Source organism: Heloderma suspectum, chromosome 2 (genome assembly GCF_057233095.1).
Source record: "Heloderma suspectum isolate Gila_16-S chromosome 2, 16-S_ref, whole genome shotgun sequence".
Classification (NCBI taxonomy): domain Eukaryota; kingdom Metazoa; phylum Chordata; class Lepidosauria; order Squamata; family Helodermatidae; genus Heloderma; species Heloderma suspectum.
The window spans coordinates 182,377,277-182,402,809 of NC_139459.1; the positions used below are offsets into that span (position 1 = coordinate 182,377,277).

Consider the following 25,533-nt stretch of genomic DNA (forward strand, 5'->3'; position numbering starts at 1 on the left):
TTGACAGAGGAACAAGCAGCAACACTTTCAGGAGAAGAGCAACATGAACGTACCAACAGCTGGCAAGTTATGAGAAGAAAAATAATAATCATATTTTCCACCCTGCTGCAGAACAATCACATGCTCTTCCCTGCCAGGGCTGGCCCAAGACATATTGATACCCTGAGGCAGTAAAATGGAAATCGCACCCCCCACTTTGCCCATCCACTAGTTAATACTGGGCACAATCGACTGGAACATTCTCTTGTGCAAATCCTACTGAAATTACCAGGAGTTGTGCAAGAACACAGCAGTGCTCTTGTACAGCTCTTTGTTCATTTCAATGCAGCTCATTCATGAGGTCTTCCCAGTGGATTGTGCCCCATGAAACACATCTGTCCACCTCCCAACTGCAGCCCTCAGTGGTGCCAAAACCGAGGAACCTCACTTTGAGTTCTCACAGAACTACAAAGGACATGATCCCACAAATAAACACAGCATTATGTACTTTCAAAAGTTGAACAGGTTTATAAGATATTGGGGAAAAAATCAACAAAAAGCAAACTCAGTGCCCCAAGGCACAATTCTCTACACATCAGATCCCCCACAGATCAATCCACATATCAGTGTGCTGTAGTAAGAGAACAAGATGCATCATAGGAAAATATCTGCAGGACTCAATTCTCCGATGTCTTGAGCATTACACCACCTGGGATAGTAGCCCTCTCCCCCAACCCCTCCAATGTGCACCTTATAGATGGTTTGCTAATCTAGAATTCCTGCCCAACTCTGTTCCCCCTACATTCTTGCTGAGTAATGTGGAGTGCAGCCTTCAGGTTCACAGGGCTTGCATCTGTCCAACAGACTAAACCCAGCTCTGACAATTCTCTTATCCCTCACATTTTAATTAACTATCCTCTGGAATCATCAGAAAAAGCACTATGCAAATTGAGGAATCATACAGCTAGGGGGCAGAACCAAGATTATCAAGGTTACCCAGTCATCACACATTATAGCTATACTGTGAAGCTCCCTGTCACTCATGTCCTGCTACAGATGAGAAGCTGTGGCTGATAAAGCATGCAAACTAAGTGTTACATACTGGTTAAAATGTCACTTGCCTTGCACTATCTGATCATGCAGACTAGGTAACTGAATGCTATCTAGTGGCTGTTAGGGCCACATCTCACATTAAGGGCGTAATCCTACCCATATTTTGACAGAAAAAGATCCTATAACACCTAGCGTTCCCCAGCCAGTATGGGTTGCTTAACCGCTAAACAACCCCCTAAACAACCCAGAGTGTCTAGATTTGGACATCATACTAATAACCTACAAAGAGGGTGGCTGTAGATTATAAACTGAAAGTGGAAGTGAGGAATGTGCCAGAGGCAGTGTACTCACTCATTCCTGCTTGTGCCTGGACATTCGTGGGTTAATAAACCCACAATTGTAAGCTACGTGTGAACTGGGTCATTGTTATAAAATCCACTCCACAAATAATGGACTGGTACATGTTGCGTGTGTGTGTGTGTGGCGGGGGATCCTTGCTTGGAATGGGGGAGACTTGCCCCAGATGGAAGGCAGCCATCCTGCAGTTCTCCTCCAGGTACTTTGGTGTGTGTTTTAAAAAAAAACCCACACCAATCAGTGAGGATAAGAGCAGAGTGCTCCGCTTGCAAAGATAAGACAAACAGGAACTAAAACATCTCAAAGCTATGGTTATTGGGAGTAAAGTGAGTGCAACTGAGAAACAGACAGAAGGCTTCCCTACACTTTGCGGCGAAGTAAATTTTAGCTTCCATGCCAGTGCCCTGTTTATATGACAAATACCAATGTAAAGGTCACAACATGGTGAAAACACTGCAGGGAGGGGGAGATGGACTTGTGTCACATGTCATCAGTGATATCACAGACCAATAGTACCCCTATGACACTCTCATGCAGCTACATTCGAGACAGTACTCAACACTGCAGCAGCGCTACTGAACTCATTTTATTTTCCTAGCTACAATAATATTGCTCTTTCAGGGCTGGAAAAGTGCAATATGTGCTTCCTGGAAGAAAGACATCTGGATCCCACTCAACAAATCAGCAACAGCTGTGCATGTGCTGCAGTATAAATAGGTGTTCTGAAGGCCTCTTTGAAGTGGAGCCAGAGGTAGTAGCAATGGTTAGCACTAACCTCAGCCCTCGGCCTAAAGTAGCAGCAGCATTGCAATGCAAATATTTATATTCCGCCTTTTTGTTTTTAAAAGGAACCCCAAGGCAGCTAACAAAATCGGCATGGGAATGCAGCACATGCCAAGGCTAAGAAAAGCATAAGCACATGCCAAGTATTGATTGAGAGAGAGAGAGAGAGAGAGAGAGAGAGAGGATCATCTAAGAAGTTGGGTTTTTAATACCATGTTGTACTGCTGGGGTGGAGAGACTGGCAGGAGGACTTGGGGACAGGAGCTTGGAGAGTACTGAACAGGCTGCGGAGAGGGCTGCAGAGCTGGGACCGGCTGAGAGTAGAGCAGGGGGGAAAGGATGGGAGAAGGGGAAGACACAGGCATAAGGAAGGGGTGGAGAAAAGGGAAGGAAGAAGAAAAAGCAGAACAAGGTTAGTCACTGTACACAGAGATAGAAGAAGACTGAAAAGACACCACCAGCTACTGAGTTTCCCCCTTTTTTTAATAGAGAAAAGCAAAAATAAGGAGTAGGTGCTCAGGAAATGTTTGGCCACAGGAGAAAGGCAGCGGGGATAGCAAGATGCTAGATAAGCATCTCTGAGGAATTTGAGATGCAACATGCATGTATGCCTTCCATCATAGTCAAATATGCAAAAATCCAGGTGCCCGGTAGCTCTCAGGGTCTAAATAACTGAGCCTGGCAACTGACACTTGCATTTCTGCAGAGGTCAGGAAGCAGGTTTCTTCTCCTATACAATCTTGCTGGTTCCTAAGCTTTGCAAAAAAAGGAAAAAAGAAAAAAAGAAAATTGCAGCCCTGATCACAGCAATGATGCTGAATACCCATTGTCTCATTTTAGGTGGGAAATTCTGGTGGCTACAAAACCAATTTGGGTGGAACACATTCACTTGAACCAAGGTAAATAAAAGCCCATTTATCCGAATTGCTCATTTCATTTTTCTTGGAAGTCACAAAGCCAAGTGGGAAAAGATCACACAATGCTCTGGGGATGCACCCAGAAACAAGAGGAAAAAGTAGATGAGACAGCCGACAGACATCTCCTCAGATGTCTTTGTGATCTCTTAGGAGGAGATCATGTGGTCCCTGCACCCAAACATGCAAGGAACGTGACCAGAACATTACCCTGCCACTCACACAAAAACATGGGGTTTAGAAATGACACTGTCTTGGTTTCCACTCCTAGTTAGAAATGTGAAGGCCTAGAAACAAGAAAGGGAAGGGAGGGCTTCCTCCCCGCTTCAGACACCAATTCTGATTAGAGAAATACATTTGAGATATGCTATAATTTTCAAGGTTACATTATCTCCTGAGATGGAGCAGGACAGAAATCTAAGCAATAAGGATCGCTAATTTGACACTTGCTAGGTATGATGAAGCAATATTGTGCTCTTCAACAACATTATAAATTAAAACAGAACATCCAAATTTATTACTACTGCTTGATTATATCAAAGGGAGGTTTATTTCCTGAGCATTTTCTCTCAACATGTCTTTTTCTTTTCTGCATAACAATGCTGAGGTCTACATACTGTTTCTAAGCCCAGATAGCTACATCTTTTTGTTTGCTATTTTCATTGTTTCCATGTTCAATTAATTTATTTCCTACTTTCCCAAACAACAAAAACTATGATATATATTGCAAGGTGCATTGAGGAGCAGCAGGTTGCAACATCATCATGAATGCTGGGTATATCTGCAATTATTGTTTTATTAAAATGAAGCTCTCTATATTTTCATAAGTATACCAAAGAGTATAATTTTTGTGTTAAGATATATATACCTTATTTCATGCTCTAACAGCGCAAATCTATACATGACTACTCAGAAGTAAGTCCCACTGAGTTTAGTAGAGCTTACTCCCAAATAAGTACATATAAGATTGCAGTCAGAGTACAAAAGTAAATTTAGTCCTGATTAGAAAGTATTGCATATATTTCTAAGACGCAAGACATACATTGGGGTGGGGGTGGGGGTATGAAACCTGCCCCCTTCAAAATATCCAGAAATTTTATGTCTCTGTTCCTAGTGACCCTGTTCAGGCGAGTCTAACCAACAATTCTCTTATTTTGAGTTACTATCTTCTCCTAAAGTTATCCAGAGCATGGATAACTATATCTAGGCTATCTCTGTTGAAATAGTTGTTATATCAGCCTACACTGCTAAAAGATGCTCCATGCCACTGAGTCGACCTGTACCTCTGGTAACAATGCTGGATCCAAGAGCACCCCCAAACTATGAACCTGATCCTTTTTTGGGAAGGTATTCCCCTCTAGGACAGGTTGAACATCACTTAGACAAACCACCCAGTAACACTACCTCTGTCTTGTCTGGATTGAGTCTGTTTATTGGCCCTCATCCCGCCCCTTACCATGCCCATGTACTGATTGAGAACACCCACTGCCTCACCTGGATTGGATGAAAATGAAAAATAGAGCTGGGTGTCATCTGCATATTGGTGACATCTCAGTCCACATCTCCAGATACCCTCTCTCGGAGATTTCATGTAGCGGTAAAGAGCATGGGGGATAGTACAGAGCCCTGTGGAACCACATAGCATAGCTGCCAAGGCACAATCCCTAGCACTGCATTCTGGAATTGACCATCCAAGTAGGAGTGGAACTACTGCAATGCAGTATGTCCATTTCCCAACTCAGACAGCCTATCCAGAAGGATACCATGGTTGACGGTATTGGAAGCTGCCTAAGAGGTCCAGCAGAATCAACAGGGGTGCACTCCCCCATCCCTCTCTCAGGAAAGGTCATCCCACAGGGCAACCAAGGCAGTTTCCCTTCCAAAACCAGGCCTGAAGCCCGATTGAAATGGATCTAGATAATCAGTTTCGTTCAAGAGTGTCTGCAGCTGACCAGCAGCTATACTAGAGACTCCCAATTGTTTAACAACAGCAAGTAAAATTGAAAGCTAAAAAAAAATATCTCTGCCATAGCTGGCCTTTTGCTAATCCCCTATCTCTTGGTGTCAGTGCTCCTCAATTGTAAAAAGGAAGTATTGACTGGTTGCCTTTGGCCAGGTCTCTATGCAGCTCTTTGAGAGTTTTGCATCAGAATCCCTGATCTACAGTAACACAGATGTATGTGTATATACGGAGTGTATAGCTCATGGAGTGCAGTAGATAATCGACTCCACTGTCTGTCCCCCAAATAATTTGTACCTGGCTCTGATTAGTGGACTTCAGGGTTCTAGTAAAAAAAACAGGTAGATTCCACAAATCTGAAGTCTGCCCACCCTAGAGCGAACTTTATATGGTTGTGCTAGGGCTAACTTTATAAGGTCTGTCAAACAACAAAAGGAAAAGATCCCTTTGTGCAAATATTTCAGAGAGCTGCTGCTCTGTATGGCAAATGAAGGAAACTGAGCAGGAAGGAAGCTCACCACACCTTCAGACAGAGCAGTTTGGCACAAACACACCTCCTAGGTCTGTCTCAGATGTTCTATCTAGATTGTTACACTGTGGCTGATGCAGACAATTCCCATAGGCAGAACGGCACAGAGACCACAACAAACTCTCGAGGCTCCCCTGATGCAAGTTATCTTGACATATCTCCATGCATATGGTTAAATATGAACCTGCCTAGCTTTCTTGGGCCTCTTCTATCATCTGAAGGGGAGAGAGCACAACCAGACTTTTTAGGGATGGGAAGATCAGATTGGCTGTGTTTGGGCAGTCATATTTCAGCCTTATAAAGCTGAGATAAGAACAATCCTTTTGCCCACACACTCAGCTGCTTTGCTCCCCCCTTCACAGCAAGGCCTATGATGTCTGCCAGGCATGAGGCGAGATGTCAAGGCAGGACTCAACTATAGCACATTATGCGACTTTTCACATCTTGGCACATGCACACACAAAACTGAGAGTTTAAGAAATCAATGTGGCCTGGTGCTACGGCTGTGCGTATTCTTCACACTGTGTAAAAACAAAAACATTAAAATCTGGAAATGTATGCAAGAATCCTGAAAAATTTCTACTTTCCTTGGTGTGGGGGAGCAAGTTTACAGCCTATATGATTGCAAAAGTATACTTATCATATGGGCAATGCCTGGTGAAATCCAGGAAGCCAGAAAGAAGCTATTTATGACTTCACTTGGGCAGGGAAGAAGACTTCAAGTATTCTTTATGTCCCCCTCGTCCTTCCCCACAGCTAGCATGTGGTCATAACTCAGTGGTAGAGCCCCTGCTTTGCGTGCAGAAGGTCCCAGGTTCAATCCCCAGCATCTCCAGGTAGGGCTCGGAAAGAACCTTGCCTGAAACCCAGGAGGGTGATTGCTATCAGTCAGTGTCAACAATACCAGGCTAGATGGACCGATGGTTTGACTCAGTATAAGGCAACTTCCTATGTTCCTGGTACAACAAACTTGAACAATTTATCTCCATTACAAAAATCCACTTTTCTTGGTGAAGAATACAGGATCTTTTTTCTTTTCTTTTGTGGGATAAATGCAGAGTATACACAGTCCTGCCTTATAGTCACCTCTCTGCAGCTGATGCTCCTGTTTCCCTGCAGAGCCACGCTAGGACTCGCAAGGTCTGCCTATTGAGGCAGCATAGCCCCCCAGATGTATATGGGGGGAAGCCAAGCTTTGCTACCATGGCCCAATTCTATATTACAACCTGGTAAGAGGGAAGGGGAGAGTTTGAGAGGACCATTTTGTGTAGATAGTCATACAATTATTCTAGCTCTCTACAGGAACACTTCTGCTCCATTCTTCTGCTTCCTGGCTAAGGAACCATGAGGAAGAGCTCTCCAGAACCCGGTGACATTGAACAGTGACTCACCTGTGCTATGATGTGATTACTCATTGCTGGCTGTTGCTGGGGTGTGGGAAGAAGCGGTTGCTGCTGCTGCTGCTGCTGAGCAGCACATGGCAAGAGGCCTCGGCCAGGCTGAGCAGAGGAGACTTGGCTACAGGCTTCTGGGGTACTTAGTGACAGACCTTCGAAAGGAAACAAAATGCACCAGAGAGATGAGAAATAATGCTTTGTTTCTGAAAGGAGAACAGCCACGGCTGACCCCTGGCTAGAAGGAACACCATATGCACTTCAAATTCCAGACTGTAATCTCAGATGTGTGCAGAAATGACCTTACACATGCTCAGCCCCACCCCCCATTATTAATGCAGGTTTTCCAGGGCTGGGCTGAGCCTTTCTAAACAGGTTCAATACTGAGCCTTGGCTCAATTTGGTGCAGAACTTCCTATTTCACTTAGCTTATTTCACTTCATTATATTGTTGCTTGTATTTTATTGATCTCCGGAGCTTCTTTAACTGTTATTTTTGTATGGAAGAGTGGAAATCATCATCCTGCATATTCCAATTTTGCTTTACTTAAGACTCTTGCAGATGGAAGAGAAGGTTTTATATACTTAACATCCACCTTAGGAAGTTCCAACACCTGCAAGATAACTCATCTTTGCAAAAAGGCATTTTACCCGATTGGTCTAAATATCTGTTGTGGAAGACACTTCATCCATAGTCCCCTTGGATTAGCTCTCATTGGAATATAGACAAACACACATGGCATTTACTCAGCCAGTACAACTATCAGTTACATTTTCACCTACTGAAATTGGGGGAAGCAAGTAAAAGGACAGAAGTATCACCAAAAAATGTCAGAATGGGCATACTTCTGAAATACATACAACTGCATTTTTTTGTCTATCTGTGTACCACAATAGCAGTTATCCTCAATGGCTTCCCAATAAATCAAAATGCATTGACCCACAATGGCTTCCAATCAGTGTCAAAACAGAGATTCATGTCCAGTCTCACATTGCACTATAGGTTTTTTTTAAAAAATATCCAGATATACTTTTACATACATGTATATTAAAACAAATTTAGTTATAATTATATCCTACAGTGCTCATCCCTTGACAGCTTTCACTGATTTGATGCAACAATTTCTCTTAAATGGCTGACTTAACAAGTTAGGTTCAGAAATACAGCCTCTCCATCTTGAGATGCAAAACATCTTTTCAATTTAGTTCCTTGGTTTCCAAACTGAAATGTTTTCCTACATCTTTATTAAAAATGAGGGGGGTGCTGGGAGTTTGTGTGAAATATTCCCTCCCCTGCAGTGTCAGACCTTAGTGGTTCAATACCAAACCGGAGATGTAACAACTTCCATTTCTAAAAAAAAAACCCCACTTCTAATACCTACACCTGCAGAATTCTATGTAACCCAAAATCTTTCATCCAACATTTGAGTATCGGTTATGAGAGTAAGAACTGTTTCACTTGATCAGAACAGAACCAAGTGTGCCTAGTCTAGCATTCTGTCTTCATATCATTACTGTATTTGCCCACGTTAACAACCCTGTGAGATACTTGACATTCTCATCTTACAGAATAAAAACTTTGATTTCAGTGTGAGGGGAGGTGTTTTTTTTTTTAATGTTTGTTCGTTGGTGAGCTTTACCACGTGCACCAACAAAACCCTGTTACCTGCTAACCAGGTACGTTCAATTGGGAAGCTGGATAGCCCCACCACAGCAATTTGATTCTGCCTGTAGTCAAGAACAGGTGTTATCCCAGACATGACAACAGTCTCCCCTTGGGAGAAATAGTGACTTATTCCACACAGTGAGGGCTTAGCAGAGAAGGGGCTTGAACCCAAACTACCACATCCAAATCAAACACTGGCCATAGAAGGGAGGTGGGATTAGCCCAATTAGTTGATCCCTTCCTCTGTACTTCTCGTTCTATGACAATGCTAGTACTCATAATTTCTTTCCTTTGTCACCAGTTTTGCAAATCTCAACTTGCTAGACAAATAGAGCCTGAACTCCTTCCCTGCACTTACAGACAGGCTTTCAAAAGATCTCTCTCTCTCTCTCTCGTGGTGCGACCATAATCACAGCTGTACCTGAGCAATTTCAGGCATTAGCTGGCTTTTACTCCCACAGACCCTCTGTAAGGTATAGAATTACTGTTATCACCATTTCCCACATGGGTGTGAAGGGTTCAGGTAAAATGTAAAGGCTTAGTCATTTAAATAAGTAACTGGACTAACATATCCTAGGTCCCAATCCAGGGCCCTTTGGACCATTACTCAGATAAAATTAATGGTGTAAGAGAATACTGATAGTACAAAGAACACTGCAATTTATTCTGCTCGCTGTAACTCTGAAGGTGGCCGCATTAAGGATTCACCTGCATAAGCTGTATTGCCTGGTTATGTCAAGAACTGCTGATGCCATCTCAATCTTGTCAAGGTTCCAATAAGGACCCCACTTTTTGGTTTTGTCCCAGAAAGTCATTATACAACTAAAGGCTGATTCACACATGACACTGAGAAGTTTTTACTGGGTAGGTTTTCTGTACGTGAGTACGTGTTTCAGGGAGACATGGCCAATTGGGGATTCCTTGTGACATGTACCCTTATGATGTATGTGTTTTGTATTCTAGAAGTTACTTTTTTCAAATGTACAATAGAAACTGTAAAGTGACAATGTATGAAGTGACCTTAACCTTCCCACATCCAACCCAATTAAAACCGTCCCCTTCACATTTACCACCATAAGAGGCAAACGCTCTTACCCATTTTGGCAAGTTGCTGCATGTAAATTACATGTACATTATTTGCATTAGTTAACCATTTATCTGCTCCTATTCTATTCACGGGCGTATGACAGACATGCAAAAAGTACGAAGGATAGACGAGATACACGATGAGGGAGAATACAAATAAAATAAAAATTAAATTAACTGTAAGTGACAGTGTTCAGCTATTAAATCACTTTAAAACTACAACCACTTCATATTTCTCCCTCAAGCACCAGACGTGTCATGTCTGTACCTCACATATCATACAGCCTAATGTCAGAAGGAGGCATCGGACATCATCCAGTGAGAACTCACTAGGTCTCAAACTACCAGCCCTTCAAAAGGCAGCACTTGGGGAAAACAAGCAGGTATTATAGAATGGCTATGCCACAGCTGCACAAAGTAGCAACCTGTACTGAAGCAGGATTCTACTGTTGAGGAATATAACTAAAGCTGCCCTCTGCCCAGGAGACCCTAACCTTTCTTTACTAGCATATGACTGACATTTGAGCCAGTCTCTGGTTACGGAGGGGGAAGCAAGTCCTAATTAGCAGAAATGCCGATGGGAGATACTGCACCAGCATGTGATCAAAGGTCATGATGCAATATCTGGTGCAGTATCTCCCATCGGCATGTGAAAGTATAACTCAGAAGAGCATCCCATGAAGCCTACTAGGTGACCAGTCAGTCTCCCCTCAGCCTAACTTACCTCACAGGGCTACTGCAAGGGCAGAATAAGGACTGGGGGGGGGGGAGACCAGGTACATCACTCTGACCTGCTTAGAGATAGGGCAGAATAATTTAAAAAAAAGTTTTAGTATACTTCAGAAATGGAGCACAAAACCTTAGGATTGGGCTGTAAGTCATTGGGTCAATGTCAGATGCCCTGTTTGAAGGGCAAAGCTTGATTTGGGGAAATAGATATACTTCAGCTCACTCAACAATGCTAGCCATACCTGGTGCGTCCATGGAAAGCACCTTCCCAATTCATTAACCAGTCTGACCCAGAGGGGAGGGGAAGATTTGGGGCTGAGCTAAAGACTGTGCAAGCATGCTCATATTTCATTAATATTTTTTTAAATAGCGAAAGAAAAGTGAACATTATCGAAAAGTAAGGTTTGGGAATAGAATTTCAGCCCCTCAAAATCCACTTTGGCCTGAAAATATAAATGGATGAATATTCATGTCCAGTGGTAGAGGATTTCCTTCCTATCCCCAATTATGCACTCATTTATACCACCAAGCAAGGGAAGAGGTCCCAACCACACAAATTTTATTCTATAGCACTATGGCCTGTGTGCATTGTGTACTACCCAGACTAATCTTGCACCAAAGGAAACCCCAGGTGTATGATCAGAATTCTGACAATTCAATATATTTGATTATGCATCAGCTTAATAATACTTTCTGGTAAAATAGGGCTTTTTGTGAGGGCAGAGATACTGACCCATTTCGCCCGTAATGAAACCTATGGGTTGTTTAACCCATGGGTTGTCAGGCAAGCACACAAGTGAACTGCCTGACTCCTGTCTATTCACTGCTTCTGCTCTGCATCCGGTTTCGAAAACAACCTAGGAATGCCCCATTCCTGGGTTGTTCAGCATGCTGTGCGAACCTGGAACTCTGGGTTAAAACTCTGTGTTGTTTCCCCATCAACAACCCAGAGATCTAGGTTTGCACAGCACACCAAACAACTCAGGAACGCAGCATTCCTAGCTTGTTCTCGAACGCAACTTGCTCACTCGCTCCTGTATGGCCCCAACCAACCATGGATTAACTTACCCCATAGCTGGTTGGGGCTCCACAGGAATGACCAAGCATGGGTTAATTAATTGCGAACCAGGTCACTGGGTGCTTGGGGCTTCCCAGCTCATAGTTCAAGCTCTTGGCCACTTACACCATACCATTTCTTGGTGTTCTTTAGAACTTATATTACATAATATAATATAATATAATATAATATAATATAATATAATATAATATAATATATAATGTTTCTACTACATTCAATACTCTACTTTTTTAGAAAACTGGAATACTTCAAACCCACCCCCTAACCATCACCACCTTCACACAGGAACAATGCCACAGAGCAAACTGGAATGGCACACAAATTAGACTTGGATATTTGTGGGATGGGGTGGGTGGGCAATGAACAGTAACGACTGGAGAAGAAAAGAAAGAGGGCTAGCGATGAAAAGGCATTGCATCTACCAAGGAGACAGCCATTCCAGCTTCACTTAAATGTCTTGTCACTTGCACCAAATTGGAAAAATGTCCATTATTTTTGTACAAGTGAAATAAAGATTCCTGGAAGAATGTGTCCCACCAGATTACAAAGTAGTCTACAAGTGGAGGCCCTTCTCACTGCCCTCATGGTACTGCGGCCACTACATTGACTACTGGAATCCTTCCTCCACTTCTCTCCAGCTTGAAACTAATGCACATGGTTAGAAAACTTATGCACATAGCTAGAAAAATGTGTCAGATCACTAGATGCCAGAGACAAACCTCTACACATAAGAATCATTTTAGGGATAGGAAGGAAGGAAGGAAGGAAGGAAGGAAGGAAGGAAGGAAGGAAGGATTCTTGGGTGCAAACACCAGCTTTTTAAGCACCTGAGCAATCAGAGAGAGGCCAGGAGTTTTGTCCAGTTCTACTCATGCTGTGGTAGAAAAGTTTAGGTATGGTTGGTGGGGTGGAGGGAGAGAGAAAACATGCTCATAAACAAGCACAGTAAAGGAAAGATGCAGGAGAAATAAACAAAGGCATTTTGGTGCCTGCCCTTGAAGTTCAGCTGGAGGATGACTGTAAACAGGGTGAGTACATGCATGATTGCATATGAGTCATCCCCACTGCTGTAGGAAGCAACAGTGAGCAAGGAGACATAATGTTGCTGCTTGCCACCCCCTTCATTGACACATCCCTGTTTCTGAGCTCAAGAAAAAGAATAAGTACATCTGTAAAAGCATCATCCACCCTTGTGCACAGAAAGAAGGCTAGGCAATGCTGTAGAGTGATGGAAGAAGCTCTGGGAACTGCAATTCCTTCCCATCTGACATGACTGGGAAAACAGATATGTTATTTTATAATAATATGTATAAGCAGACCTGCATGTTTCCTGCCTCTCCAGAAGAGCACCACTCATGCACAAAACTTGATAGGTGGTGATAAATCCAGCATTCTAAGAACATGTGTGTGCATGCGTGTGCACGCACCCTCCCCCAACTCTTTCCAAGTGGATCAGCTTTTTGCAACCTAGTGTCCTCAAGATGTTTTAGGCTACAAGCTCCATAATCCCATAATCAAGCCACTGGCTTGATGGGAGTTCAAAAAAACTTGCTCTAGACCAGGGATGGGCAGAAAGTAGATCTCCAGATGTTTTGGACTTCAGCTCCCAGCATTCCTGGCCACTGGCCATGCTGGCAGAGGCTTCTGGGAGTTGCAGTCCCAAACATCAGGAGAACTACCTTCTGCCCACTCCTGCTCTAGGCCATATGGCTGGTTAAAAAGCACCAGCAATGCCTGATAACATCTCAGAAGCCAGAGATGGATGGAGCAACATTTAGAGTAGTTAGGGAGGAAGGGCTGCTGCAGCAGGAAGGCTGCAGCCCCACCATGTCCTTTGTTCTTTCTACCCCCTTAGCAAAAAACACATAAAACCCCCAAATATTTGAAAACTCAGGTGTTGGAAGTGCAAATTTACTTAATTTCGTCAAAACATAGATTGTTCTTGGCATAGAGTTCTTTGCTGGGGGTGGTTAGTTAAGAGTAGGATATATGTAAGTAATTTTGAAAGGAGATGGGGAGATAATGAACTGCTCCTATCAAATCACTACTTGGATAATGTTAGCGGTGTGGTAGAGGCGATGCCTTCACATCTCTACAATGAGGTTAAACTGATGGGACCCTCAGCTCTGGCCATGAATGATCGTTCTGTAGTACTACCCTTTGCCACTCCTGTCAAGCATTAAAGCAGCTAATATGTATCACAAATGACACAAAAATGGGGGGGGGGGTGCAACATCTCGACTGTCAACTCTCACCATTTTATGGTAGTTTTTCCAAGGGGAAGATCCCTGTTATTTGCCACCAGGAACATAGAGAAATACCTTATGCCAACAAACCACTGGTCCATCTAGCTCAACATCATCTACATGGAGTGGCAGCCGCTCCTCAGGTTTCTAGGCAGGACTTTCCCCCTGGGCAACTTCAGTCATAACTCTGCCTTTATTCCTTGTAAATTGTATTTTAAAGGCCTGTGGCTGATGCAAATAAAGGAATCTGAATCTGACTTTCTCCAACCCTAACTAGAGATATCAGGATCTGAACCTGGGACTTTCTGCATGGAAAGCATGGGCTCTACCAGTGAAGCAATGCACTTCTTCTCTTATTGCCTGATTCTGATCCATCAATGCACCAGAGGCCAGCTGCCTCCAATAAAACAGTAACTAGTTTGTTCATTTCCAGTAGGCGTAGCCTACCCCTCCGTGTGTTGTTTCCCCCATTATGAGAGTGAAGAAATACTTGTTTTGAACTCACATTTTCCCACCCAGGTTATGTCTTTGGAGACTGACAGCTCTCCCCTTCAATAACTTTCCAAAATCCACCATCATTCCAGTCTGCCCATATGGAAGCTTGGCAATTCTCTTGACTTACAGTCTTATGGGCTGCCTCTAGATGGGAGCAATCTATAGTTATTATTGAATTGTGAACTAAAAGAACTGGAGAACCTCAGAATGAGGTTGCAGATTGAATTCCTTATCTATCCAGGAGAATTATGCAGGGCTGCTGTTCCTATTACGGCCTTGGCCATCTTTCTTACTTAATGCAAGCCGCCACTGAAGGCAAAGAAACCAAGACGATCACGAGTTCCTTGTGGAAGACATTGCTCTGGCGGTAAGTATAAGATATGATGGACTCACTCGGCTATTGCAGGTTCAGAGAGCATCTGCCAGCACTGAGCAAGACTCGTAGCATGGTCATGAGTTTGCAGATGCTCCGCTGGCCCCGGTTACTGCGTAAAAAAGCAGGGGACTAAGAATTACACTGGGAGCTGCGTTCAAATATGACAATGTGGAATACCATCCATGTGTGCCTATTGTACTGCATGTATGTGTCTTGCAAATCCACGATTATCCAGAGCTTCCCAGCACATGCTTGCAGTGACGACATGTGATGATCTAACATGATTTGTATATCTTTTTCCCTGACAAAGATGCGCTTCCTGTATAAGAAATCTGTCATTCTGAAATGGTCTTGAGTCACTGGGTTGGCAAGTCACCAAGACTTGATTGGAGAACCAGGCCTCCCAAATATAGGACTAAAGCCCCCAAGAAGGCAACACAAGCTTACTTGGTGGTAAGTGCCTACTATAAACCCTGTCCAGTTCCAGAGGTGATCTAGATACCCTGGACAGGGTCCAGGCCATTGGTGTACATTCATTCCACACTGGAATCAAAGGACTTTTCCTCTCACTGATTTTATAAACTAATTTTGCACCCAGTACAGAAATGGCACTGGTAAAGAAGAATGGCTCATGCAGCTTGTAGAAAGCATCCAAAATGGATCCAAAAAGAGAGAACTAGTCTTAAGATGCTGAAAAAATAGTATTGGGCTTCCAAAGAATAAACTATTTTTCCAGTATCTTGAGACTAGTTCTCTCTTTTTGGATTCATGCTGCTTGTAGGCAATTCAAGAAAATGGTGTTGAGTGGGATGGAAGAAGCAATAGCAATGTCAACTGCTGGAGGGAGGGAGAGAGAAAAACACCACTTTGGGTGTCAGTCTGGTAGCAGAGAATGCAGTACAGAAATTCATTAAATTAAGGGTGCATGGAGCATCCTGAGAGTTATAGGACTTTTTCTGTCTAAAAATGCATAGGAATGTGCTTTAAATTAAACTGCAGAACATTAGGGAACTATGGGGCAATTGCTATCAGGAACATGCTGCATAGGATGCTTAGAGCCTGGAAGAGAAAAGCAAGGGTCCCAAGCCTTGTATCTTATAGTTCTCGATCTTATCAAAGTTGTTACATTCTCAGGCTCAGGAACTTTTGAAAACAGGGAAGAAGCAAAGCCATCAAGGCACAATTATAATTTAATAAACCTCCAAGATGTTTTTGGCTATCTTCATCAAAGGAGTTAATTCAGCAGTTAGCTACATGCAAAATTTAATTTCCTCCTAATGTGCCGTAGAGGAGCTATCTCCCCAGACATGTGCACAGTTATGTTTGGAGATATGGCTTCCTCGGAAGATACAATTCTGTGCCTAGCTGCTGAATAAATTCTCCCTGATGAAGACAGTCAAAAATTTGTTGAGAACTAAAATTAGAACTGTACTTTACTGGCTTTGCCTCTTGGCTTATAGCAATGTTTGAACATACTTGCAATATATACCATGTCAGAATAGATTATAGGAGGAAGGGCTATGCAAACTTTTCATATCCCCAGAACAAAACCACTGCTTGGTCAATTCCAGGCTGATCAGTAGAAAAGGGGAACCATGGAGTGACCATACAGGCCTTATGAGTCAAGTTTCATCACCTTGGTGCACTTCTAATCTGGTTAATATCAATGGGTATTTTCCCACTGAGGCTAATGTGGCAAACAGTTGCACCCATGAGGTAGGGTTAGTGTGTATCCAGGGCCTGGACTTCTTGTGGGACATCTAGATCATTTCTGGAATGGGACAGGATTTGCAGAAGGGCACTGCCTCCAGGCTTCTGCTGGTGCCACCTCCAAGTCTTTACGGCTACCATATTTGTTAGCCCATGCAAGGCTTCCTAAGTAACTCACTGGGCTGCACACCCCTCTCAGGGTGGCGTCTGGTCTTCTTCCAGGCTTCTTGTTTATATAGTGCTAAATAGGCCAGGTGTAGCAAAGCATGAGTTGAGGCCCATATAGCATCTCTCCACTGACAAAGAGAACAACGTCCAATTCTTTACTGGGATGGGGCTAGTTTTAATCCTGGATTGTCCCAAAACAGATTCACCACTGCCCCTGGATTTCCTCAATTTACTTGAACGAGGGCAATAAAAAGAGAAGCGGTACCTGGCCTGACAGTCCTGCTGGCACCGCTCCCTTTGCCAATGCCACCAATGCTATCTCCTCGTGTCAAGATGGAAATGCCACTGAAGCTGCTGGCTTTGGTGACAGGAGGCCGCAGATTGCGGGTCGAGCCATCTGAGTCTGTGCTGCTCCACGGCCGGGGCTCCAGCGACTTCATCTCACTCTCTGTGCTGCTCTGGCGGCTGCCTGAAGCCCGGTTGAGACCATCCCGGTTACCCCTGCATCAGAGATCACAGTAGTTAAGGCCAGCAGGGGCTGGAAGGACACAGCATGTCTGAACACTGAAGGCGGCAATGTATTGTTTGGTGTTAGAGGAACAGACAAACAAGCACAAGTAGTTACACTGAGACGGACTGACTCAGGGGAGTGAGCGAGTGCTGCTGGCCCTCAAATGCACCAGCGTGGAGGCAGATGTCTTACAGGCTGCTCCTGGAAATATGGGCTGCCTTCCACATAGAAGGACCTGCAGCAAAGTTGCTCAATGGATACTCAGAAACGGAAATCTAAAGGTAAACTGACCTGCAAAGGTACAGATCGAGGGCACCCTGGCAGGAAAAAAATGTTCTGACAATGCAAACACATCTTGACATCAAGGTCTTGCATCCCTTTCTGATCAGACAGATGCACTACCTCTCCCAAATCGTAAGCCCAAGGCAGATTAACCATTCAGTAAGCAAGCTGCAGCAGAGGGCCCTAGCAAACCTCCCCGCTTCTGCAGCATATAATAATTTGGCAGTTTCCCAATGTGATGTGCCTATTCTGTTCCCTGCATACATCACCTTCAAAAATACCTTGTAGCTCAAAGTGTGGAAAGTGTCCCCCCAAAAGGCCACTACACTTAGCATGACTTGTATAACATGTGTGGTAGGTGATTTTCATCTCAACAAATGAATGTGCCAGGCCACTGGTGCGACCATGAACTTCGAAGCTGCTAATATCATCCTGAGATGATCCCGAACATCTCAAAACCTGAAGATGGAATTCGTGCAGGGAACCTTGTTCTACATCACAAGGCCTTTTAAACCCATGCCTTCGCATTCTCAACCTCATCTACCACAGAGGCTTATTGCTCTTAAAAATCAAAGGCTGATGCACACAATTCTACTAACACTGTGGTCTCAGTGAATATGTTGAGGAGACAGAAGGCACCAAGTCCACAACAAGGAAGGAGGAAGCCTCCAGGTCTCCCCCCGCCCCCACCCCCCACGAATGTTTATTGAGCCCAATGTGTTTCAAACATAAACGTTTATTCAGGGGCACTCTTAGGTACAATCAACTTCAGTCTTTGGTCTCCAACCCTGTTGGGAGAAATAATCTTCTTTTCAAAAACGCTGGAGGCCAAAGACTCAAGACCTAAGAGTGCCCCTGAAGAAAGATTTATATTTGAAGTGCATTGGGTTCAATACTACTGTGCATTCGGAAGCTTTCTCCCATCTTTTCCTAGGCGAGTATTTTACCATCCTGGGTGATCAACAGCAGGATGGATTCCTCTGTTTATTCGTCTGACTTCTTATTCATACCAAGATCTCACTGAACTTCACAAGTTCAACAAAGTTTCACATTACACTGGTAATAAAAATTTTACTAGTATAAAAATGGGCTTCAGTCAATGAGGCCAGACACTTCAATGTGTTTGCAGCTACCGCCAGGTGGCTTGGTTTCAAATATGGAGAAAGGGGCTTTAGCCAGATCTGGAGACAACAAGACTTCAGAGGCTGTGGTCCAGTTCTAAAAGAAACCAAAACAAATCCTTTGCTTGTCAAGTTGGGAAAAGTCTACAGTTCTCTTCAGTGGTTAACTTTTTTTCCCCTCAATTCTCTATGGTAAGGCAGTTTGCTATGAAAAAATGAGAATGATGTAATTTTGTTTTTCAGATGTAAAAATGGCCTGGCTAGGCTTCAGATGGTTGAAATGGCCTAACCTTACCTACAACGGCAAATTGAAGAGTCACTATCTTATCCCAGGTGCCAAGAGCAGAGAAGATGACTTTCACTGTTCTCTGGGGAGTGTCAGATGTGCAAGTTTCTACCCCGCAAGATCAGCATAGCAGAACTAGAATCTCTCAAGACATGAAGACTGAATCTGAGGGTTTACCAGGGATGGTAAGAAAACTCTTGTGGAAATATTTTTTAAACGCCTTCCATTGCCAAGGCCATGCCCAAAAAGGAAAATTACAGTGGAGTCAATAAGCATAACCTGAAGGGAAAAGCTGTGGACAATTTTAGACCAGTACTGCTTCTGCACCTTCCCCTCTATGCAAGAGGTTGGACAACAAGATACCCTAAGAGTGAATTTCAAGTTGGCTAAACTTAGAGCTGTACAAACATCTAACATACTTTGGACAAAATATACTAGGAGCTTCTTTTATCCAGATCCCACTGGAATCAGAGTTGGCCATTTCACATAATGGCCATTTCAAGGAGGCTTACCCAGCAGAAGGTCCATGTGAACAGTGCCCTTTAAGCCCAATCGACAGGGGTCAGACTGTCTTGCACCTATCTTTGCTTTCCAGCCAATTCCAACTCATGACTCACTTCTGTGAATGCACATAAGCCAATATGAACAAGAACTGGAAATGTTGGGAGCGAAGCGCTTTTATATTCTTCATCGCCAGGCTGAAAGCTGAGCAATGTCCCCTGGAGCTTAAGTTCTTAATTACTTTCTACCACTTGAAGGGGAACTGCCATGCCCGCAGATGGATTCCTCATCTGTACTGGGCTCTTGCTTTGAATAGATTTCCACAAGAACTAATTTAGCACTGAACTCTAATTTATTAGCACAATTTTCTGAAAAACACTGAGATAGCCCTACGGGGAGGCAGCCACATGAGGTGGCAGGGTTTGGTGGTTGCCATTAAGGGCAGCAGAGAAAGAGAGAGAGAAAGAGAGAGAGATCTGATCCATGGGGCTTCCGTGCAACGTACTTCCGTGCAAGCCCCACTAAAATGAACAGAGGCTGCACAAGAGTACAGTAGTCCTGAGCCAACCCTGACAGGTACAGTTTGGTACATCTTCTGTGACTGAAGTGCCTCTCTGAGGAGCAGCAATACCACACTGAGCAAACTTTTTCGCAGTGAAGTAATCCTGCACAGACCATACAAATGTGGCGCTTTCTTATCTGGTTGGCGATAGCACTGCCAACAGATGAGTCAGAGACCAAAGATCACAGGGAGAAAAAAGTGATGCAGGGGAGGAAAAAAGATAAGTAGCTATGGGTCCAGGAGGCACCATCTAGTGGTCGTTCTGCTCCTACTTGGATAGCTGTTTCCAGAAGGCAGAATTGGGAGACTACTGTCCAACCCCTTGGCAACTATGTTTTGGGGTTATATTCTTTTTCACATGCTGTTTAACATCTGCTTGAAACCGCTGGGAGAGGCCATGCAGACATTTGGTTTGAGGTGCCGCTGGCATGTGGATGACAACCAGCTTTGTCTCTCATTTTCATCAGACCCAGGTGAGGCTACGGCTGTCCTGAAGCAGTGCTTGGGCACAGTAACGGCCTGGATGAAGGCAAACAAACTGAGACTCAATCCAGACAAAATGGAGGTAATATTGACTGGCGGTTCTTCTACCTGGATGAAGGGTGTTCAGCTTATTATAGAAGGGGTTGCTTTTTTTCCTAAAGCAGGGGTGGGGAACATGCGGCCCAAGCACCGCATGCAGGGCCCATGGTCATTTTTGTAACCCCCTGCCCTGGCTGCTGAATTTGTCACCATTTGTGATTCTGCACAGGAACAGGGCATGTGGGAAGCATACGCTTCGTCTACAAGCAAAATAATCTACTTTCAAGATTCTACTTGCAAACAAGGCGCACATTCCCCGCATGCCTTGATTCCTTGCAAAATCACCTCTATTTTTGTCACCACTGCACGGAGATGGGGTGCGGCCCCTGGTGGGTTCCTGGGGGGGGGGGATGTGCCCCAGGGAACCTGGAAATTGCCCACTCCTGGCCTAAAGGTTTGCAATCTGGAGGTGCTTACCGATCCAGTACTTCCATTAGAAGTTCAAGTAACCTCTGTCACTTGCAGTGCCTTCTGTCAGCTTTGACAGATATGCCAGCTGCAACCTTACCTGGATGGAGATAGCTTGGCCACCATTACCTATGCTCTGATAACCCCATGTCTAGACTATTGCAATGCTTTATATGCAGGGCTGACTTTAGCAATGGTTGGGAAACTGCAGTTGGTCCAAAACAGGGCTGTAAGATTACTGACTGGAACGGCATCGTTTGATTAGATTATGCCTGTGCTTTGTCACTTGCACTAGCTCCCAGTTCATTTCTGGGGCCCATTTAAAGGGTAGGTGTTAACTTTTGAAGCCCTAAACGGCTTGGGACCAGGTTACCTGAAAGGCTCCCTTCTCTCATATGTACCTACCCAGACCTTAAGATCTTCATCACAGGCCCTGCTCCCAACTGACTCTGACAAATGAGTGAGGTAAGTGGCCACCAGGGCGAGGCGATTTTCAGTCTGACATCCCCGTTATAGGACAAATGACCTAGAGAGGTTCACCTGGAACCACCCTTGTGATGTTTTCAGTGCTGGGTGAAGACCTTTTTGTTCACCCAGACCTTTCAAATAACTCATGTAGTCTGGGCTGCTCCATTTAAGGTTGATGTCAGTTTTGTTTTTTATTGTATTTATCTGTTTCTGATTTTATGGTTTCATGTATTATTTTTTATTTAAATTGTTTTTATGCTTATTTACTTTAAGCCCCCCAGCATACAAATGTTGTTAATCAGCAAATAAGTAAGACTAATTTAAAAAGAGCTGAGATCTCCAGAGCTCCACTTTGACCCTACATCTCAAATGTCGGGCAGAGCCAGTCTTGGGGCATGGTCCCTTTTCCAGAGCAAGGGAAGTTGAATGAACCTGCCTCCAGCTCAGCAGGAGTAGCTTATTCCCAAAGCTTTTGGACTGCCCTCTGGAGCCAGGGAAGAATAAGGTCACTTTCATGCCTTTCAAAGATCTACCCACTGAAAAGCCGCCATCTGCAGCATTAGTATGGGGCAAGAGGTAGATCTTGAGATCCTTTCTCCCTGCTGAGCCACTCCTTGGAGAATGCAGCTGACATTTTCATAACAACACCTCACCCACTCTGCTTGACATACAACAGACTGCTGCCTCTCTTTACTCATGTAAAATTCATTGTTAACATATGTATGTGCACGTGTGTAAATACAGATACCCATCTCATCACAAGAGGTTAAAGAAAGGCTTCTCATTTTATGAGAAGCAAAAGTATAATTTCCTAAAGCTTCAATAGATGGGGAGGGAGCTGTACCCAAATTGAAGCATCCCCAATTCTTTCATCTAATTCTTGCATCCCCTAAGCCTCCATAAGGCTGCAATCCTAAGCACACTTACTTGGAAGTAAGCTGCACTGAAATCAAGTGGAATTTACTTCATAAGTGAGTGCTCCTGGACATCAGCAACAATAAAGGCAAATTCTTGAGTAAGCAGGACTTTTCGTTTTCATCTTATTGTGGGGGAAAAAAACACAGAGTGATGTTGCAAAAGATATGACAACTTGAAGGACTCCACAAGCAGCCATGCATGGTGCGAATTCGCTCTGCAAGACAAATGTATGCAAGAAATCACACAGAAGTACCTAAAGATCTGCCGCCTTTTGTGAGAACTAGAAGAAAAGCCTTCTTTGGAGAGTCTGTTGGTTAACATCAAAGAAAAGCATTGTTATGGAGTTACAGATCCTCCCCCTTGAGAAAGACTGAAGAACGGAAAGAAGCATGCATAAGCTGTACTACTAACCTGCTGTCATTCAGGAATCCGTTCTGGCCCGACTATCAGCACACAGAGCCGCAGGATTTGAAACAGAAACAAAAAGAAGAAATCTCATAAGACAAGCATTCTGTCAGGCTAATCTCAAGGGGAATCTGAAGGCTCTAGGAGTAGGGGTCCAGAATCCCCTGCTAGAATATTCCTATAACTGCAACTAAAAAGACAGTTGTAGAACTGAAAGAGAGGGTGCTCTTTGAGCCTCACTTGAACTAGAGATCTGCAATTTGATACACATGCAGACTGAGACCCTAGACAGTAAAATATCAGTCAAAAGAGGCACAGATGTACCCTCAAATAGTTAAACTCCATGCACACAAGTAGGTGAAGAAATGTGGTACTTCGCTTACTTCAAGATACCCTGATTACGAGAAAAAAAATTGACTCTCCCTAAAAATGGGGGGAAAGATGTTTATCCAAAAATGGTTATCATATTTCATCTGGACAGTTCTTAATATTTTTGCTTTCCCCTTGCTCTCTCCTTTGTCTTTCCTGCTTGTCCGGACTTCCCTAATGCCACTGGCTTTCCTGCACTGATGTCAAAGGGGGGCAGTGTTGGCAGAAGACTGATAGCCCCTTTGGCTGCCACTGACTTAGTTACTATAGTGTCAGTGGTGCTGGTCACCCTTGGTGAAGTTAGCTAAGTGGCACAGAGACCATCTTAGGCCAATGGGTGCAACTAGTTGTTATGCCTTATATAGAACAAAAATGGTTGGATTTGTAAATGTTTGGTCAACTAACTTAATCAGCTTCATATTTCTGAGGCCTAAAATCTCAGTGTAAATGGCCTTCTTGCTTGCACATGCATAATTTCCTTGTGGCTCAATCTCTGCCACCTAGCAGAAGATGGCTCCAAATCCTTCCAGCCACCTATTGTTATCCTGTTAGTTAAGTAATATTAATTCAGTTTCGAGTGCCTGAGATGAATTCCCTCCTTCTTGCCCAAACAGGTATGAAGTATCCATGGTTGTTCAACATTTAAAAGAATTAGTTTCTTGAAATCTTTTAGAATATCAGATGGTAACTGAACACAAAATGGCTTAACCATGAAGAAATAGAGTACTTAACATCTTCTGGGCTCTAGACTTCTATTTAGAGGGCTACTGATACCCACAGCCCAAATTAGAAAGCAAAGAAGCAATGCTGGATTCTAAAACCTTTTCTCATTAATGAGATGGGGGTAGAAACACTCTTCAAAATCAAAATACAACTCATGGTAATACACAAGAGCACTCATGCCAATGGCCCAGTGAGTGACCTGGGAATACGTGATGGTGTAACACTGCTGCTGCTAAGCAGACACAGACCTACTCAGCAACCTGGATGGGACACCATTGGGAGTGCCATGTAGGAACAGGATTACTTTTTAAGTATCCTTGCTCACCTCTCGTGCAAATATGCGTTCTCTAACCCTTTGATACTCTTCCTCTCGCTCTTCTATGGATTTGCTCCTCCGTCCATCCTGCAGTGGGATTCTGATCTAGATTGACAAACAGAACTTAGCTTAGTTAAGACCTTGCTGCACACTGAGCACAGCAGCAAGGGAAAGGCATGCAGTGAGCAATTGATTTAGGAACACTGTAAGCAGGCTGGGGTGTCAAACTGGCACGACACGGTGCACAGATTTACAGTGTAAATTAGCATGCTAGACACACGTCCCATTTGGGAAGCTCTATTTGGCACAACTCTTCCTTCTGGAATAGGAACCTCACCCCTAGCTTTCGGTGAGCATTTAATTTAGGAAACACCATGTAAGATGTCACTGTTGCTGAAAAACAGGAATGGGAATTATTTTGCTTTCAAGCATCACAGCTAGTGGATATCAATCAATTCCCACTGTTCTGAAACATGCAATCCACACAGCAGGCAGGCACACCATTACAAAAAGTGATAACACCATCATTATTAGCATTACGAGGAAAACACAGTGTTGGAAATCCCACGTATTTCCATCATAACACCTAATTCTTCCCTTGCTAGAAGGAAAGGCCAACTTTAATATATTCTCTTCTCCATTCCCTGTTACAGTAGAATACCAGAACCAAAACAGCCTTGAAAAACAAAAGGGCTCTTAGCTCTCAGGACCAGCGATTAAAATTGGCCCTTAGTGAGGATTAGTCAAGTAAAGCTTTGGTTAATTCAGCTGAAACCTCTAGACCAGCCTTCCCCAGCCTGGTGCCCTGCAGATATTTTAGACTTCAGCTTCCATCAGCCCCACTCAGCATAGCCAATGGTGAGGAATCCTGGGAGTTGTAGTCCAAATATCTGGAGGGCACCCAGCTGGGGAAGGCTGTTGTAGACTTATTCATTTATTAACATTCTATAAAGGACACTTTACACAGACTAAGGCCAAGGCAAGTCCACAACTGAAACAACACTGTAGCCTCCCAGCTCTGTTGGCTTTGTGCTGTCCACTCCATCTTGCTGGCTTGTTAAGCGTATTCCTACTTTCTGGCCTGTTGGCTTTCCTTAGTGATGATAAATAAAGTGGCAAAAGATCAAGGCAATATCCGCGCTGACTGCATGTTTTTGCAACAGCGTGGTGAGAGAGCATTGTTTTGTGGGCAGAAGGTCTCCTGATTAGTCCATGACCTCTCCGATTAGAAGGATCAGGTCACAGTGGATGGGAAAGGCCCCTCTGTGCCTGAGAACCTAGACAGCCTCTGCCAATCAGAGTAGACTAGACCGGGCTGGACGGACAACAGTCTGACCTGATCTAAGGCAATGTTTGATGTTTCTGTGCATTCAAGTTCAAGTGAAATGGAGAGTATCCCATGAGGCACTGCAGAGAGCTTTGGCTAGTGGGCAGCATTAAAAGGAAATAAATAAATAAATAAATAAATAAATAAGTATTGCTCCTTGTACAATGGCAGGACACCTCAGCAAACTCCTTTCCCTCCTTTGTTTAACAGAGACTCAACAGAAGAGTTGGCA

The 25,533-nt window shown here is 43.8% G+C and overlaps 1 protein-coding gene across 6 annotated transcripts in view; it reads right to left on the reverse strand.

Moving 5' to 3' along the window:
* The window catches only part of R3HDM2 (R3H domain containing 2), a 172,514-nt gene that overhangs the window by 28,524 nt on the left and 118,457 nt on the right, over positions 1 to 25,533 (reverse strand). For 3 of the 6 annotated variants that reach the window (XM_084836600.1, XM_084836598.1, XM_084836599.1), the window contains exons 10-14: positions 23,984 to 24,079; positions 22,573 to 22,604; positions 22,415 to 22,468; positions 16,788 to 17,023; positions 6,967 to 7,124 (exon numbers count right to left, since the gene is read on the reverse strand). In XM_084836600.1, coding sequence (XP_084692726.1) covers positions 6,967 to 7,124; positions 16,788 to 17,023; positions 22,415 to 22,468; positions 22,573 to 22,604; positions 23,984 to 24,079 — 576 coding nt within the window. Of the gene's footprint in view, positions 1 to 2,384; positions 2,487 to 6,966; positions 7,125 to 16,787; positions 17,024 to 22,414; positions 22,469 to 22,572; positions 22,605 to 23,983; positions 24,080 to 25,533 lie in introns of all 6 variants that reach the window. The other 3 variants (XM_084836601.1, XM_084836603.1, XM_084836602.1) reach the window with 2 other exon arrangements.